At 48.7% G+C, this 19,079-nt stretch overlaps 1 protein-coding gene across 4 annotated transcripts in view; it reads left to right on the forward strand.

Annotated features, from left to right (window-relative positions):
• Positions 1–19,079, forward strand: part of TCP11L1 (t-complex 11 like 1) — a 142,327-nt gene that overhangs the window by 122,734 nt on the left and 514 nt on the right. The window contains exon 10 of one of the 4 annotated variants that reach the window (XR_011315241.1): positions 13,740–14,208. Coding sequence is in view for 2 of the 4 variants with exons in the window: in XM_069739281.1 (XP_069595382.1) it covers positions 13,740–13,954 (215 nt within the window). In the remaining 2 variants the exon portion in view is untranslated. Of the gene's footprint in view, positions 1–13,739; positions 18,879–19,079 lie in introns of those variants that run through there. The other 3 variants (XR_011315242.1, XM_069739281.1, XM_069739282.1) reach the window with 3 other exon arrangements.

A 19,079-nucleotide genomic window follows, 5' to 3' on the forward strand; every position in this document is an offset into this window, starting at 1 on the left:
ACCCTGTGAGCCCATTTTCCCGAACTGTCCTCCTTCCAAACTGTTACTCAAAACCTCCACCTTTAGTAAGAACCTCAAGCTATTAGGAATTTGCACCCTCCCTGGCTCCTCCCCCCACCCTTTGAAATGTTGACACTGTGCCACTAAAGGTACCTTCACACATAACGATATCGTTAACGATATCGTTGCTTTTTGTGACGTAGCAACGATGTTGTTAAGGAAATCGTTATGTGTGACAGCGACCAACGATCAGGCCCCTGCTGGGAGATCGTTGGTCGCTGAACAAAGTCCAGAACTTTATTTCGTCGCTGGCTCTCCCGTGGACATCGCTGGATCGGCGTATGTGACACCGATCCAGCGATGTCTTCACTGGTAACCAGGGTAAACATCGGGTAACTAAGCGCAGGGCCGCGCTTAGTAACCCGATGTTTACCCTGGTTACCAGCGTAAAAGTAAAAAAAACAAACACTACATACTTACCTACCGCTGTCTGTCCCTGGCGCTGTGCTCTGCACTCCTCCTGCACTGACTGTGAGCACAGCGGCCGGAAAGGAGAGCGGTGACGTCACCGCTCTGCTTTCCGGCTGACCGACGCTCACAGCCAGTACAGGAGGAGTGCAGAGCACAGCGCCGGGGACAGACAGCGGTAGGTAAGTATGTAGTGTTTGTTTTTTTTTACCTTTACGCTGGTAACCAGGCTAAACATCGGGTTACTAAGCGCGGCCCTGCGCTTAGTTACCCGATGTTTACCCTGGTTACCCGGGGACTTCGGGATCGTTGGTCGCTGGAGAGCTGTCTGTGTGACAGCTCTCCAGCGACCAAACAGCGATGCTGCAGCGATCCGGATCGTTGTCGGTATCGCTGCAGCGTCGCTTAATGTGAAGGGGCCATTAGAAGTATATCCAGGGATTAGGGAGTGCCAGACCCCCCTCTGTTTTGGGCTCTTGAAGTATCTCCTGTTTGAATCTAGGACTCTTTCCCCCCCCCCCCCCTTCCCCCCATATTAGTTCACCGAACAAAGACCTAATCCTGCGGAACCTACCTTGTGTAATCCATATGGGAGAATTATGTAACACATATAGTAATTGTGGCATAACTGTCATCTTTAGAAGATTCACCCTACCAACCACCGACAAATGTAATTTGTTCTACGCCGAGATTTTGGTGCGTATTCTCTGCAGTAGCCAAAGTTAGTCAAAGGGAGAGCTATCTGGATCCCCAAATATTTGAATTTTTGAACAATTTTCAGTTTTGAAGTTATCGTCCTCTCTCCATTGCCCATACCGTCCCCCTCAATCAACAACATACAAGACTTATCCCAATGTATCATGAGTCCCGAAAACCGACCGAACTCTTCAATTATATCTACCGCGTTGCACAAGGACCTCTCAGAGTCCTCCAGGAACTGTTGTCGGCATATAGGGCAATTTTATCCTCCCTCCTACCGTAAGTAAAACCTCTCACCTCCTTTGAGCTTCTTATTTTAGCAGCTAACGGCTCCACAGCCAGAGCAAAAAGCAACGGGGACAGCGGACACCCCTGTCTGGTGCCCCTAAACAGCGGGAAACTCTCTGACAGCATATTATTAACTCAAATTTTTGCCGTTGGGGCCGAGTACAACAACCTCACCCAAGAGATAAATTTTGGCCCAAACCCCAGGCGACCCAGGACCGACCACAAGTAATTCCACTCCAAACTGTCAAAGGTCTTATGGGCATCTAAAGACACCACTACCCTCTTTCCGGCATTATCAGCAGGGATTTGCATATTTAAAAATAGCCTCCTTAAGTTGATTGCCGTAGATTTATTGGGCATAAAGCCAGACTGGTCAGGATGAATCAATATATCAATCACATGGGACAGCCTGTTCACCAGGGCCTTCGCCAAAATCTTTATGTCAGCCGTTAAGAGTGAAATTGGTCTGTAGGACTCCGGCTGCTGAGGATCTTTGGCAGCTTTGGGGATAACCGCAACAATGGCCTCTCTCATTGACGGAGGCAGCACTCCTCTCTCCAACGATTCAGTAAACACCCAGTCCAATTTGGGCATTAACTCTTCATTAAGAATTCTATAGACCTCTACCGGGATACCGTCTGTCCCCGGAGCCTTCCCCCCTGCCATGTCCACCAGAGCCGCCTTCAACTCTTCCTCCCTAAGCGGTCTATCCATCCATTCCCGTTCCTCTCTACCTAGTCTGGGCAAGTCAACCTCTTTCAAATATCCATCCATCTCCTCAATACTTTTTCCCCCCTAGAGGAATATAATTTGCTGCAAAATTTCCGGAACACTTCTAAAATCCTTCCCCCCTGAGTAACGGCTGTACCGTCCTCCGCTCTTATGGAATATACATGAGAAGAGTCCCGCTGCGCAGAGACCACCCCCGAGAGCAAATGTCCCACCTTTTCTCCCTCCGAATAAAATGTTTCCTTTTGAAAGGCCCTCAACCTATCTGCCCTGCGCATATGCAGTTGATCAACCGCTGCCTGAGCCGCCCTCATAAGAATTTGCGTATCCCTAGTGTTCCGAATGCCCAAAGCCTCCTCTGCCGCCCTCAGCTCCTCCATCACCGCATTGTCCTGGATTCTAGACCTAGTTTTATGTCTCGAAATATCTCAGATCAAGATTCCTCTCAGGTACGCCTTCATAGTGTCCCACACTACAAGGGCCTCTGCACTCCCATCATTAATCCTAAAAAATTCCACAAGTTCAGCACCCACCTGCTCCATATCTAAAAGCTGTAACCAGGAGGGGTGAATTTTCCATCCCATCCCCGCCAACTCGCTCCACCTTCTCAATTGTAGCGATACCGATACTGGGATATGATCCGATAGGGCTCTAGGCCTATACTCCACCTCGTGTATTAAGTTATTCATTCCCTCGTTACCCAAAGCAACGTCAATTCGAGACAAAAATCCTTATGTTGCCGAATAACAAGAGTAGGTATATTTATCAACGTTACGCACCCGCCACAGGTCTATCCATCCTATTTCCCTTAAATAATTCCCAAAAGGAGTAACATTCCCTTCCCCTCTTAACACCGCATGCCTTCCCTTGTCCCAATGATCGTTAGCTATGTTATTCACATCGCCCACCTCAAGGAGAGGGACCCCATCCCACCTACCCGTAATTTCCAGAATCTCCTGTAGCTTTTCCCTGGAGTATGGTGGTGGAATGTATATCGACACAATACAAATTAATCTATTAAAAATCTTACACACTAGAACTACTTATTGGCCATCTTTATCAATAATAACCTCAATCTCTTAGAACGGGACACCAGTGCGTATTAATATGGACACAACTCTGGCATAATTTGAGAACGTCGAGTGATACGCCTTCCCTAATCTCTTTTGCAGCATTTCAACCTTTTGCTTCACCAGGTGGGTTTCCTGTAGGCATATCACCGAGGGCCTCTGTTTCAGTACATATTGAAAAATAGCTGTACGCTTAGTGGCATTTGCAAGGCCCCTAACATTCCAACTTAAAATTTTAATATCCCCACCCATGATAACTTAGAGAAACAATGAATAAGTTCTGGCTCCCTAGGGTCTCTGTCCCATCCCCCCCCCCCCCCCCCCCCCTTCACCCTTTCCCCACCTTCACCCTTTCCCCACCTTCACCCTTTCCCCCCTTCACCCTTTCTCCCCTCTATCTCTAACTCCCAACTGAAATAACTCTAACCCCTCCCCCAACCAAAATTTAACCCTCACCAACTCTTAAAGTGTCAAAATCAACTCACCCTCTCAAAAAAACACCAGTATACAGGCAAAGATGCTTACCTGTTCAAGGCCTCCAACAATTGCACTAACCAGGGTGCAGCGGACCCAAGTTAAGATGGCAAATACACAGGTGCAATAATACAGATAATGCAGCCACCCTACAATGAGGAATTGGCCGCTTGGTGCACCTGTGCCTGTATACTGGTGTTTTTTTGTTTAGAATAGTGGAGGTCTTTCCTCTTATGGTGTTTTTTTAGATTAGGACTGCCAATATGCAAGGACCCTTGACGTGGGTTGGCAGCTTAAATATTGTGGCCATAATATCGACCAATACCTTGCATACATTGTTATGTTTTTGGTGCACTGTTTTTTTTTTCCAGGGTGCGGCTGGGCCCTAGATGGCTCTGTACACTGTGGCCTCTGTTCGCACAGGATGCATTATGGTAAGCCCGCTATATGGCGTCACTAAAAAAGCCACTAAAAAAGTCACTAAAAAAGCCATATACTTTGCATTCCTGTGTGAACACGCCATATACAGACTATTTGTTTGCACAGGTGCACCAAGCGGCCAATTCCTCATTGTAGGGTGGCTGCATTATAGGTATTATTGCACCTGTGTATTTGCCATCTTAACTTGGGTCCGCTGCACCCTGGTTAGTGCAATTGTTGGAGGCCTTGAACAGGTAAGCATCTTTGCCTGTATACTGGTGTTTTTTTGTTTAGAATAGTGGAGGTCTTTCCTCTTATGGTGTTTTTTTGGTATGTCCAGCTGCCCAGATAGATCAGCTCCTGTGGCCATGGTAGGGGATCTCTGATCCACCCCACTGCTCTGTAACTGAGCCCCTCCTTCCTGCTGATCCCCGGGGACACGTACTGCTCCAGGCCCCACTCCTTCAGCCTCTGACCGCACATTTACAGCCTCCTCTGACCGGGCAAACCGCTCCGGCTTAGCGATCACATCAATCTTCCTGTGATAAGCAGCGCTCGCCCTCGCCGCCTCCTCGGCGCCATCTTGGGCCTGCGAGCTTCCCGCCGCTGCCGACTCCTTCTGCCTCCTGCACGTCATCCTCAGGTGAGACTCTATCACCGGGCAGCACCCCGCTCACCGGGTCTCCGTGCACAGCTGGGAGTAAATTCAGCATTCGGCGGCGCCTCTAAAGGGTTAATGAAGGGAGAATGGTGCGGGAGAGCTACGCTGCACGTCCGCTCACATTGCACGCTAGGCCACGCCCCCGACTTTAGATATATTCAATGTGCCAGTTTGGATTCTTGAGTAAAACTCCATTGATTCACATCACCATCGGGTTGCGGAATTTTTTCTTTTAGCTTGCGACAGTCATGCTGTAGCTCAGCTCATATTATAGTGAATAGGTGCTGAGCTGCAGTACCTAAGGACGGCCAGTACACGGTGTGTGGAGCTGTGCTGTTCAGCTTCACTTACTGTTTTCATCCGGCCGCCACCAGATTTGAAAACAGCTGGCAGGTGTCTGATCCTCAACATGTGATATTGATCACGTTTCCTTACCATAGACCACCAATCTAATATATAAAGCTGAATGTGTGTGTGTGTATGTGTGTATGTATGTCCGGGATTGGCATCTGCACCGTCGCAGCTACAGCCACAAAATTTTGCACAGTCACACGTCTGGACCCCGAGAGTGTCATAGGCTATGTTGTGAAACGAAATTTTAACTCCGCGCGTTCCAATTCACCAAACAATTTTGCCCCTATCTACATAATGGGGAAAAAGGTGCAAGGAAAAGTGTTGGAGGCGTCACAGCTACAGCCACAAAATTTTGCACAGTCACACGTCTGGACCCTGAGAGCATCATAGGCTATATTGTGAGGTGAAATTTTAACCCCGCGCGTTCCAATTCACCAAACAATTTTGCCCCTATCTACATAATGGGGGAAAAGTGAAAGGAAAAGTGTTGGAGGCAAATTGACAGCTGCCAGATGTGAACAAGGGGGACTTAGAATGAGAGCGATGGTGCCAAAGAGTATATACCGTACAGTTGCTAAGGTGGGGCCCCGACATGGAATACTCACCACACACGGGGATATGAACACACACACATAATGCGCCACACACTACCACGTGCTTGAACACATATACCACCCTCAGCACACATTTCACCACACATACACCAACCTCGCCACATAAGTCGAAACACAAAAGTCGCCGCTCAAAACTCGCCACGCGCAAAACTCACCACATGCAAAAACTAGGTGTTAGGACTGGCGGAACGCACCAAGACAGATGGTATAGATGCGTTCGCAGTCCGGGGTCCACCGTGCAGGTGAAAACCTGCTGCTAGCAATTAGCAGACTATATGGCGGTATACACGCGTGGGTTAACCTCACCCAGCGTGAAAGAAGCAATCCTGTTAAGGCACAGGACCGCGGTACCGTACCTAAAGCGCGAGCAAGTAGTCAGCGAACTCAACCCCAACTAGGATTAAAGTCCGATTAGACCCTTGCTGGCACAACACCGCAACTGGGTGTGTAAGGAAACTGAAGAGCAATATTAAGGCACAAGAGTGCATGCAGTGCCGCACTGACGAACGCCACTAACCACCCAGGCTTGGGTAAGGAAAGCACAGAGGAAGTGCACGGCGCCGTACTGGCGGTCACAGCAACTGGACGCTATAATGTGTGACTAGTGCTGTAGGATAAGTCGGGCGCTAGGTAGCAGCCATACACCTTCCACGAACAGTCATTCAATAGGGTAGGGGTATCCAAGGACGACTTGCACTCACAACATACACACATTAGCGATTGAAAGACAATACTAGCGCATGGCCGTGCGGTCATGCGCAGTTTATATAGCAGCAGCACAGGAAGTGGCCACAGCACCTTTGCCCTTCCAAGACCTGCCAAGAGGACCAATGGAATGTGCTGCAGAGCCTGAGCACATGACCCTTGATCTCCAACGGGAGATCTTACCCTGGGCATGCTCAGTACGTGCAGACAAGGACTTAGTCCCAGAGAAGTCCGCTCGCTGCTGACCAGCACTGACTTTAATGGCAGAGACTGGAGAAGCAGCAGTAACTCTCAGAACAGAGTGAGAATGAGCAAGACGCTGGGACCGACGTCTTTGCTGAGCAGACTCCACTGCGGCTGGACAAGAATGGGAGACTGCAGCGGAGGTGGCTCGAGATTCCCCCTGTGCAGAAGTGGGAACTCGACCCCTAACATTACCCCCCCTCCTAGGACCCCCCCCCTCCTTGGGCCTCGCTACGTTCGAAGGCAGCAATGAGCTGCGGAGCCCGAATGTGCTCAGCAGGCTCCCAGGACCTATCCTCAGGGCCGTAACCCTTCCAGTCCACCCAAAAAATGTTTTTGCCACGTACCACCTTGCACCCCAAGATAGCGTTCACCTCGAAATCGTCCGTAGACGAACCCGATGTCCCGGCAGATGACTCAGAAAACCGGGACATGTATACGGACTTAAGGAGGGACACATGAAAGGTGTCGGTGATACCAAGGCGTGGAGGAAGGGCCAGACGGTAGACCACAGGATTAACCTGTTCGAGGACCTTGAAGGGACCCAAGTAGCGAGGAGCAAATTTAGTGGACTCAACTCGCAGCCTGATGTTACGGGCGGAGAGCCACACCAAGTCGCCAGGAGCAAAGGTTGGAGCGGGGCGCCGATGAGCATCGGCGGAGGACCTCATTCTCTCCTTAGAGGCCCGAATGGCATCCTGAGTGCGGTCCCAAATATCCCGTGCCTCCACAGCCCAGTCTGCCACCCTGGAGTCTGCGGAAGACACGGGCATAGGCACAGGTACCCGTGGATGCTGACCATAGTTGAGGAGGAATGGGGTTTGTCCAGTGGAGTCGGCTACGGCGTTGTTCAGCGCAAACTCTGCCCATGATAGCAAGGATGCCCAGTCATCCTGCCTGGCTGAAACAAAATGTCGCAGGTATGTGACCAAGGTCTGGTTGGCCCTCTCTACCAACCCATTCGTCTCGGGATGATAAGCGGAAGAGAGATTCAACTCAATACTGAGAAGACGACATAGCTCTCTCCAGAACCGAGACGCAAACTGGGGACCCCGGTCACTGACAATTTTGTCAGGCATACCATGTAGGCGGAAGATGTGCTTAGTGAACAACGCAGCCAAGGCCCGTGCAGAAGGTAACCGTGGTAGCGGCACCAAATGAACCATTTTCGAGAAATGATCGGTGATGACCCAAATGATGGTACAGCCGCGAGACTTGGGCAAACCCACGACAAAGTCCATCCCGACCATCTCCCAGGGCCTATCTGCCACCGGCAAGGGATAGAGCAACCCAGCTGGCCTTTGACGCGGAGATTTATTTTTGGCGCAGGAGACACACGCCAGAATATAATCCCTGACATCCCGGACCATATGCGGCCACCAGTACGTCCTCGCCAGTAGCTCAGATGTCCTCTTTGTCCCAAAGTGTCCACCCACTCTGGACGAATGAGCCCAAGAGAGAACCTCCGGTCGCAAATTAATGGGCACAAAAGTCTTGCCCGGAGGCACAGACTCAAGCGAAACCGGCGCTACGGTTCTCAGGCTCTCAGAAGGAACAATAAGCCGAGGCTCCTCTTCCTCCTCTTCAGTTGACATAAGGGAGCGAGAGAGAGCATCAGCACGAATATTCTTCTCCCCGGCGAGAAAATGAAGAGAAAAGTGGAACCGGGAAAAGAACAAGGACCATCTGGCTTGGCGAGAATTTAGCCGCTGGGCTGTTTGTAAGTAGACCAAATTTTTGTGGTCAGTGTAAACCTGGAAGGGAAACCGCGCACCTTCCAGAAGATGTCTCCACTCTGAAAAGGCCAACTTCATTGCTAGCAGCTCCCTATCCCCGATGGAGTAGTTTCTCTCCACTGGCGAGAAGGTCTTAGAGAAGAAGAAGCATGGATGCTTCCGACCTTGAGCATCCTTCTGATAGAGGACTGCTCCAGCACCAACGGATGAGGCATCCACCTCCATTAGGAATGGCTTATCCACATCGGGACGATGTAAGATGGGAGCGCTAGCAAAGTGGGACTTAATAGAAGTGAAGGCCTTGGAGACCTCTTCCGACCACAATTTAGGATTCGCTCCCTTCTTGGTGAGGGCTACCAAGGGAGCTACCAGAGTTGAGATGTGGGGAATGAACTGGCGGTAATAGTTAATGAACCCCATAAAGCGCTGCACCGCTTTAAGAGAATGGGGCTCTTGCCAGTCCATCACAGCCTGTAGTTTGGCAGGATCCATAGCCAATCCCTGGGCGGAGATGATATAGCCCAGGAACGGCAAAGACTCCTGCTCAAACATACACTTCTCCAACTTAGCGTAAAGAGAGTTTGCCCGTAGGAGGTCGAAGACTCTGCCAACATCTCTCCGGTGGGAGTCAATATCTGGAGAAAAGATGAGAATATCATCCAGATAGACTACAACTGAGGTGGAAAGCATATCCCGGAAGATGTCGTTGACAAAGTCTTGAAAAACGGCTGGGGCATTACAGAGCCCGAAGGGCATCACCAGATACTCATAGTGCCCATCTCTGGTGTTAAACGCCGTTTTCCATTCGTCCCCCTCACGGATGCGAATCAGGTTGTAAGCACCCCGCAGATCTAATTTAGTAAACACTCTAGCTCCCCGAAGTCTATCGAAGAGCTCGGATATCAAGGGCAAAGGATACTTGTTCTTAACGGTGATAGCGTTAAGACCCCTGTAGTCTATGCATGGACGTAGTTCCCCATTCTTCTTCTGCACGAAGAAGAACCCTGCCCCAGCAGGTGACACTGACTTCCTGATAAACCCTCTTGCCAGATTCTCTTGAATGTACTGAGACATGGCCTCCGTCTCTGGGAGAGATAATGGATAAACTCGACCCCGGGGAGGCTCCGCACCAGGCAAGAGATCGATAGGACAGTCATAGGGGCGATGGGGCGGAAGGGTCTCCGCCGCCTTTTTGGAGAACTTGTCTGCGTAAGACCAATATTGCTTGGGGAGAGAGGATAGATCTGCGGGTACCTCAGTAGTAGCAACCTGAACGCACTCTCGGTGACACCTACCCCCACATGATTCACCCCATCCCAGAATTCTGCCTGAGGACCACTCGATGTGAGGAGAGTGGTACCGTAGCCAAGGTATCCCCAACAGGACCTCATCAATACCCTCAGGAATGATGAGCAGAGAAATAATCTCCTGATGGGATGGCGACATGGACAGAGTAACAGGGATGGTCTGATGTGTTATCTGTGCGGGGAGTGTCGACCCATTCACCACTCGTACCGTTACTGGTTGAGATAGCATAACCAGGGGTATTGCGTGACGTTGGGCGAAGGCAGAAGACATAAAATTGCCCTCCGCCCCAGAATCCACGCAGAGGTCTACCGAGTGGGAGGATGAGCCAAAGGTAATTGTCCCCTTAAAGGACAATTTGGAGGCAAACGTCGCAGTGTCTAGTGCACCTCCACCTACTACCACTAGACGCTGACGTTTCCTCGACCGCTGATGACATCTGGTGGCAAGATGTCCTGACTGTTGGCATGCATGGCAACCCTGGAGTGCACGAGCGGTCTGGGACTTAGATCCCGCTCGTGACACCACCTTAGGTTCCTGGAACTCAGGAGCCTGGACTGGAGATTCCAAAGGTTTGGCGAAGGTGGGAGCCAGCCGAAACCTCTGCCTACACTGGGCTCGCTCTAACCTCCGCTTGTGAAAACGGAGGTCGATGCGAGTAGATACTGTTATTAACTCTTCCAGTGTGGCGGGAATCTCCCTAGTGGCCAGAGCATCCTTAACGTGGTCAGCCAGCCCCCTCCAAAATATAGGGATAAGGGCTTTATCTGACCACTCCAGCTCAGATGCTAGAGTGCGGAAATGGACGGCAAAAAGGCTGACCAAGGACGAGCCCTGAGTCAGTGCCAACAGTTGGAGCGCCGTGTCATGGGTGACACGAGGTCCTAGAAAGACCTGTTTCAGAGTGCTCAGGAATAACGGAGCACTCTGCACCACATGATCGCCACGCTCCCACAGCGGCGTAGCCCACTGCAACGCCCTGTCCGACAATAAGGAAATTATAAAGCCCACCTTAGCCCGCTCTGTAGGGAAACGAGAGGCCAGAAGCTCGAGATGTATTGAGCACTGACTCACGAAACCCCTACAGGACTTACTGTTACCAGAAAATTTCTCTGGTAGCGGGAGGCGAGATAGCGTCGGTACAGGGGCGGCAGTGGACAAGGTAGCTGCAGCCACACTTGCAGCCTGAACAGCGACAGCAGTAACATCCACAGCTGAGGTTGAACGCTCAAGAGCCGCCAACCTTCCCTCCAGCTGCTGGATGTACCGCTGTAAACGCTGGTCGTCCGCCATTTTACTAGCCAGACCCTGGCGCTAGTATTCTGTTAGGACTGGCGGAACACACCAAGACAGATGGTATAGATGCGTTCGCAGTCCGGGGTCCACCGTGCAGGTGAAAACCTGCTGCTAGCAATTAGCAGACTATATGGCGGTACACTAAAGTATACACGCGTGGGTTAACCTCACCCAGCGTGAAAGAAGCAATCCTGTTAAGGCACAGGATCGCGGTACCGTACCTAAAGCGCGAGCAAGTAGTCAGCGAACTCAACCCCAACTAGGATTAAAGTCCGATTAGACCCTTGCTGGCACAACACCGCAACTGGGTGTGTAAGGAAACTGAAGAGCAATATTAAGGCACAAGAGTGCATGCAGTGCCGCACTGACGAACGCCACTAACCACCCAGGCTTGGGTAAGGAAAGCACAGAGGAAGTGCAGGGCCGCCGTACTGGCGGTCACAGCAACTGGACGCTATAATGTGTGACTAATGCTGTAGGATAAGTCGGGCGCTAGGTAGCAGCCATACACCTTCCGCGAACAGTCATTCAATAGGGTAGGGGTATCCAAGGACGACTTGCACTCACAGCATACACACATTAGCGATTGAAAGACAATACTAGCGCATGGCCGTGCGGTCATGCGCAGTTTATATAGCAGCAGCACAGGAAGTGGCCACAGCACCTTTGCCCTTCCAAGACCTGCCAAGAGGACCAATGGAATGTGCTGCAGAGCCTGAGCACATGACCCTTGATCTCCAACGGGAGATCTTACCCTGGGCATGCTCAGTACGTGCAGACAAGGACTTAGTCCCAGAGAAGTCCGCTCGCTGCTGACCAGCACTGACTTTAATGGCAGAGACTGGAGAAGCAGCAGTAACTCTCAGAACAGAGTGAGAATGAGCAAGACGCTGGGACCGACGTCTTTGCTGAGCAGACTCCACTGCGGCTGGACAAGAATGGGAGACTGCAGCGGAGGTGGCTCGAGATTCCCCCTGTGCAGAAGCGGGAACTCGACCCCTAACACTAGGCTCACGCAATACTCGCCACAAGTGCAAAACTCACCTCATGGAAAACTCGCCACACGCAAAACTTGCACACGCGGAAAAATTGCCACATGCACAAAAGTTGCAACACATGCAAAAGTTGCCTCACACAAAACTTGCACATACTCAAAAGGCACCACACATAAAACTTGCCACGCGCAAAACTCGCCATGCGCAAAACTTGCTGCACACAACTTGCTACACTAACCTGTCACATGCAGCTCGACACACAAAAAGTTGCTACACGCATGTTGCCACACGCAACTCAACACACACAACTTGACAAACGAAACTCGCCCTAAAACACACACAAGTCTGGTATTATCCTTGAAAAATAAAAATTTGATTAATAAGCAGACAAACTACAAGAGCAACAAATGTACCATATAGGACATACGGCAGCTGTCAGTCACATGACCTGTCTATTATGTGTATGTGTGAGCTAATATATACTGCCAGGGGGAGGGCTTCCTGTTGGCTGGGGATTTATCAGGCTGCCAATTTAGCTTACAAATACTGAGGTAAAAATACTGAGCAAATAATGTGTGAACGAGGTCTAATACAGGAGGAGATGACACACAGGTATATACTATATACAGGGGATATGACGCACAGATATATACTATATACAGGAGAGATGACGCACAGGTATATATTATATAGAGGAGGAGATGACATACAAGTACATACTATATACAGGAGGAGATGACATGCAGGTATATACTATGTACAGGAGGAGATGACACACAGGTATATACTATATACAGGAGCAGATGACCTACAGGTATATACTATATACAGGAGGAGATGACATACAGGTATATACTATATATAGAAGATGACATACAGGTATATACTATATATAGGACGAGATGACATACAGGTATATACTATATACAGGGGAGATGACACAGCAGGTATATACTATATACAGGGGAGATGACATACAGGTAAATACTATATACAGGTGATGGCAAACTCAGTCGAGGGGTTCAAGAGAGGCCTGGATGTCTTCCTGGAGCAGAACAATATTGTATCATACAATTATTAGGTTCTGTAGAAGGACGTAGATCTGGGGATTTATTATGATGGAATATAGGCTGAACTGGATGGACAAATGTCTTTTTTCGGCCTTACTAACTATGTTACTATGTTACTATGAGATGACATACAGGTGTATACTATATATAAGGGAGATGACAAACATGTATATACTGAGGTGAAAATGAGAGGTGTAGGTGAAAATGAAACGGTGTGAGTGCAAAATGAGAGGAGTGAGGGAAAATAGTGGAGTGATCGGAAAATGACAGATGTGAGGTCGAAATGACAAGTGTTACCCCCTAACACTTGTCATTTCGACCTCACATCTGTCATTTTCCGAATGAGAGGAGTGAGGGAGAAAATGAGAGGTGTGAGGGGGAAAATGAAAGATGTGATTGGGAAAATGAGAGGCGTGATGGGAAAATAAGAGAAGTGAGGTGCTATAACTAACCACAGATATTTACTATGCCCAGGCAACGCCGGGCTCTTCAGCTAGTATATGATATACCTGGATAACCTTTTTTAACACTTTGTTGACCGATTACCTTTATGAAATGTGTAATGTGTATCACAGTTGCATATTCAATAACTTTTTTTATTAAACCCTACAGATTCCAGGATCCATACTTTTCTATTGAGTTACTTATCTGCAACTAATCCAAGATCTGTCCCTGAACTTCCTGGGGGGCTAAGCCTAATACAAAAAGAGCTGGAAGAGATGGCAGTGAAATTTGTGCGTCTGGTCAACTACAACAAAATGGTGTTTAGTCCATACTATGACTCACTTCTGGCGAAGATACTGAACAAACAAGATGTGCGGCCTTGAGCTTGGGACTGTTACACTGAAAAGGCTGAAAAGTCAGTCTCCTCTGCTCTCCAATAAATTTAATGTACAGGATACAGAGTTTTCACAATGATCAGTGACACGTGAAGTGCTCACACTAGAATTCTGCGGTCATGGCTGGGACGAGGTATTTTGGTGTCCTAGGCAGATGGAGTAAATGGCTCCCCACTTTCCCCAATCAAAGGGTCGGGTCACAGAATAAAGTAGGACACCTAACGCACCCTCCCATGGGTAAGGTAATAAGCTCCAATGACCACATCCACTAGAATAGTTACCCTTTTCAATGTCAAAGTTGGATATAGAATCGTTCATTGTTTGAGGACCATTTGCACAATACCAGGGACACAGAGATATTCATCCCTGATGTCCTATATTTTAAATGTAAGAACCAAGGACAGTCATGGACCCTAATATAGCTTAATTACTTTAATGGGGGCCAATAGGTTCCAGTTAAGGTGTCCAGCATTTGGCAGAAACCCTACTGGAAACTAGACAGACCCCCATTATAGATAAAGGGATATGTATGATGGTTTTTTACGTCCATCATGCAACAAATACCACTTGCAATGAAACAGATGGTTGGTTGTTCTGGTGATCATCATCACTATAAACATACAAAACCAAAATCATCATCAGTACATAAATAGAACACCAGAGCCATCAATAGTACATGAATACAGCACCAGAATCATCATCCGTAAATAAATACATCAACAGAATCACCATCAGTACATGAATGCATCACCAGAACTACCATAAGTACTAGAGTACAAGAAACAAGCTTAGTGCAGTAATCAATAGCAATGTCAGGTCAGCCCCATACATATTTGTATCGCATAACCCCACAACTCTCAGTATTCCCTTAATAATGGTAAGGAGATACTGGGAGACTGCGGGCCATATAGGAACCAGAGGACTGATGATACGCAGGCAAGATCATACAAAAACATTTTCGTCCAGGTACCTTATAGATGACATCTTATCTGACTTGATTTGTTCCTTTCTTTTCATCTCCATCTTGTCCTGACGCCATGATGACTTTTCACATCCACAGCTCTTCTCTGCAATTGTCCATCTTCTCCAGTCTTCTGCAGCACATCCCAACACTGCACACTTAAAAATACATTTTATCAAAATTCCCTCTGCACAAAAATATCTGTCCACACTATGCTGTAAATAAGCCGCTCATCATATATATGTCCTCCACACTGTCCGCCTTAATGAGCTATAACCACCACACTGTCTGCCCTTATGAACCACAGCCTATACGATGACTGTCTCTCCTTCACTGATTTCCCTTACATACTTTATATCTCCACACTGTCGTTCTCCCCCTCCCCCCAAGCCTAACCTCTTTCCATACTGAGCCCCCATTTCACACTGTCCCCTCTCCGTTCTGTGTCCCCTCTTCAAGTTGTGTTTTTATACTGTCCCACAGTGCTCCCTCCACACTGTACCCCTTCCTCACATGATGATGGTCACTACAGCATTCAATACTGTATGATGTCCACCACAGGCCACCCATTATATTATTATTATTATTATTTACATAACACCATTGATTCCATGGTGCTGTACATGAGAAGGGGTTACATACAAATTACAGATATCACTTACAGTAAGCAAACTAACAATTACAGAATGATACAGAGGGGCGAAGACCCTGCCCTTGCGAGCTTACATTCTGCAGGGTGGTGGGGAAGGAGACAGTAGGTTGAGGGTTTCAGGAGCTCCGGTGTTGGTGAGGCTGTAGCTCCGGAAGTGGTGAGGAGGCAGCGATGTCAGTGCAGGCAGGCTGTAAGCTTTCCTGAAGAGGTGGGTTTTCAGGTTCCATCTGAAGGATCCGAATGTGGTTGATAGTCTGACATGTTGGGGCAAAGAATTCCAGACGATGGGGGATATTCGGGAGAAGTCTTGGAGGTGGTTGGGTGAGGAGCGAATAAGTGTGGAAGAGAACAGGAGGTCTTGGGAGGACCGAGGATTACGTGAGGGAAGATATCGGGAGATTAGTTCAGAGATATATGGAGGAGACAGGTTATGGATGGCTTTATAGGTCAGTATTAGTAATTTGAACTGGATACGCTGAGGGAAAGGGAGCCAGTGAAGAGATTTTTTTCAGAGGGGGAAGCGGAAGAGTAGCGAGGAGAGAGATTAATTAGTTGGGCAGCAGAGTTGAGGACAGACTGGAGAGGTGCAAGGGTGTTAGCAGGGAGGCCACAGAAAAGGATGTTGCAGTAGTCAAGGCGGAAGATGATGAGGGCATTCACAAGCATTTTAGTAGATTGATGAAAGGACGGATTCTGGAGATATTTTTGAGCTGGAGTCGACAGGAGGTGAAAAGAGCTTAAATGTGTGGTTTGAAGGACAGGGCAGAGTCGAGGGTTACTCCGAGGCAGCGGACATCCGTTACGGGGGAAAGCACGGTCGTTGATTGCGATAGATAGGTCAGGTAAGGAAGATCTATGAGATGGAGGAAAGATGATGAGTTCAGATTTGTCCACATTGAGTTTGAGGAAGAGAGAGGAGAAGGAGGATATGGCTGATAGACACTCCGGGATTCTAGACAGCAGAGAGGTGACGTCTGGGCCAGAGAGGTAGATCTGAGTGTCATCCGCATAGAGGTGGTACTGGAATCCATGGGACTTTGAGTTGTCCCAGGCCAAGTGTATAGATTGAGAAGAGTAGGGGTCCTAGAACAGAGCCTTGGGGGACTCCCAACAGAGAGAGGGTGGGATGAGGAGGTAGTGTTGGAGTGGGAGATGCTGAATGTGGTTGGAAAGGTATGAGGAGATCCAGGATAGGGCGAGGTCTTTGATGCCAAAGGAGGAGAGGAACTGTAGTAGTAGGCAGTGGTCAACTGTGTCAAAAGCAGAGGACAGGTCTAGACGGAGGAGTGCAGAGTATTGTCCATTAGCTTTGGCTGTAAGTAGGTCATTAGTAACTTTGGTCAGGGCTGTCTCAGTTGAGTGATGGGGCGGAAACCAGATTGTAGATTGTCAAAGAGCAAGTTAGATGAGAGGTGGGAGGAAAGTTCAGCGTGGATGTGCTGCTCCAGGAGTTTGGAAGCGAATGGGAGCAGCGATATTGGACGATAGCTGGACATAGCAGTTGGATCGAGGGTTGGCTTTTTAAGGATAGACCTGATTGTAGCATGTTTAAAAGCGGAGTGGAAGGTGCCAGAAGTTAGTGATAGGTTAAAGAGGTGGATTAGGGATGGGATAAGAGTGGCGGAAAAGTAGGGGAGGAAGTGAGATGGGATGGGGTCGAGCACACAGGTGGTGAGGTGTGATTTGGAGAGGAGACAATTAAGCCCCCTTCAGTGATGTTGGAAAGGGATATTATGGGGTTTGGGCATTGGGCTGGTATACAAAGGGGTTGTGGTGGTTGAACAATTATATAGTATGGTCACCACCACACCCCCCTTATATAGTATGATGGTCCCCCCATTCCATAATACAGTATAATGGCCCCCACTGTCTCTTATATATAGTATGATGTATCCCACAGCACCTCAAACAGCATTCACCACAGCCAATGTAATGTCCACACAGCCCATGTATAATGTCCGGAGCATCTCCTCATATAATGTACCTCATATCAGGTCCCCCCACAGCCCCTCATATAAGGTCCCCCCCACAGCCCCTCATGTAATTTCCCCCACAGACCCTCATATAAGATATCCCAACAGCATCAAATATCCATTTCCCCCCCCCCCCCCCATATCAGGTCCTCTCACGGTCCCTCATATCAGTTCCCCCCGCAGCCCCTCATATGTCCAGCCACATCCCCTCATGTTATTTTCCCCGCAGCCTCTCATATTATGTCCCGCATTTTTCTCAGATCATTTCCCCCACAGCTCCTCATATCATGTAACCCCCCACAGCCTCTGATATCCAGTCCCCTCACAGCCCCTCATATCGGGTCGTCCCCCCCCCACAGCCCCTCATATCATGTCCATTCGCAGCATCTCATACTATGTCCCGCATTTTTCTTATATCATGTCCCCCACAGCCCCTTTTGCAATGTTCCCCACTTTGTGGGCAAATAACATAAGGGAAAAAAAAAGCTTATAATCGCCTAATCCCTGTACACCGCGTCCACCGTCTCTTTTATGAAGCACAGCAGTGGATGCTGGACTGCTCTGTGATGTCATTGCATCACACCATCCAACATCCCTTGTGTGCGCCATCTCCAACAGGGCGCAGGCCCGAAGTGGCCTGCATTGTGCTAGAGTTCCTGGTGGAGCAAGGGCTGATTACGGCTTCTCCTGTGTCGGTGGCACTCACAGCAATTGTATTCCCATCTGACAGATGCGAATACAATTGAGTGCAGGGAAAGCGTGATGGCCGAGGAGCAAGCAGAGAGGGGGGTGAGCAGTGTCAGTGACTCACTGGCACTGCTCCCTTGTATGCCCGCGCCCCAGCCACCACTATGCTTAATGTGTGTGGTGGAAGGAATGTGTCAGACCGACACAGGCATTCAGCAATATCAGTTTTTGTTTGTTTTTTTAAACTGCTCCCCCCTCGGGGAGGCAGGAGGTAGTACCCCAGGTGGGTGCCTACCCCATGTGCCGACCCTGACTATGGTCTCAACTAATATATGTCTGTTGCCTTCCTGGGATAAGTATGCTGGCAGCGATGCCTATGATCCTGTATATGTAGGCTTCACTGATCCGGCCAGTGGACTGGCACACACATTCATTCACAGACACTATGGTAGGTGGACAATATGCTGCACTTTCTCTCTCTGGTATTTTTCCCTCAGGATTATAGAATTTTTGCATGCTCCTGAAAGCTTGTACATAGTGGTTGTTCTGCAGTTGTCCTTGTTACAACCCATAAAAGGGAAGTATTATTTTAGTCTGTATATGTAGTCTGCATATTAAAGAGGACTTCTGTGAGTCAAACCTGAGTGCCTATCTGTGTGAGCGACCTCCTTTCTGGAAGACTCAAGCCATCCTTGTTTGACAAGGGTGGCCATTCATAATATTAGCTGCCATGTAATACATGTAATTTCATTAAAATAAGCCATATTGTTTGGTTTTGTATGGAAGCTATAGTTGTTTTTTTCTTTCTTTCTTTATCTGATTATACAATTGTTTTTCTTT

This window comes from Ranitomeya imitator, chromosome 9 (assembly GCF_032444005.1).
Source record: "Ranitomeya imitator isolate aRanImi1 chromosome 9, aRanImi1.pri, whole genome shotgun sequence".
NCBI classification, from domain to species: Eukaryota; Metazoa; Chordata; class Amphibia; order Anura; family Dendrobatidae; genus Ranitomeya; species Ranitomeya imitator.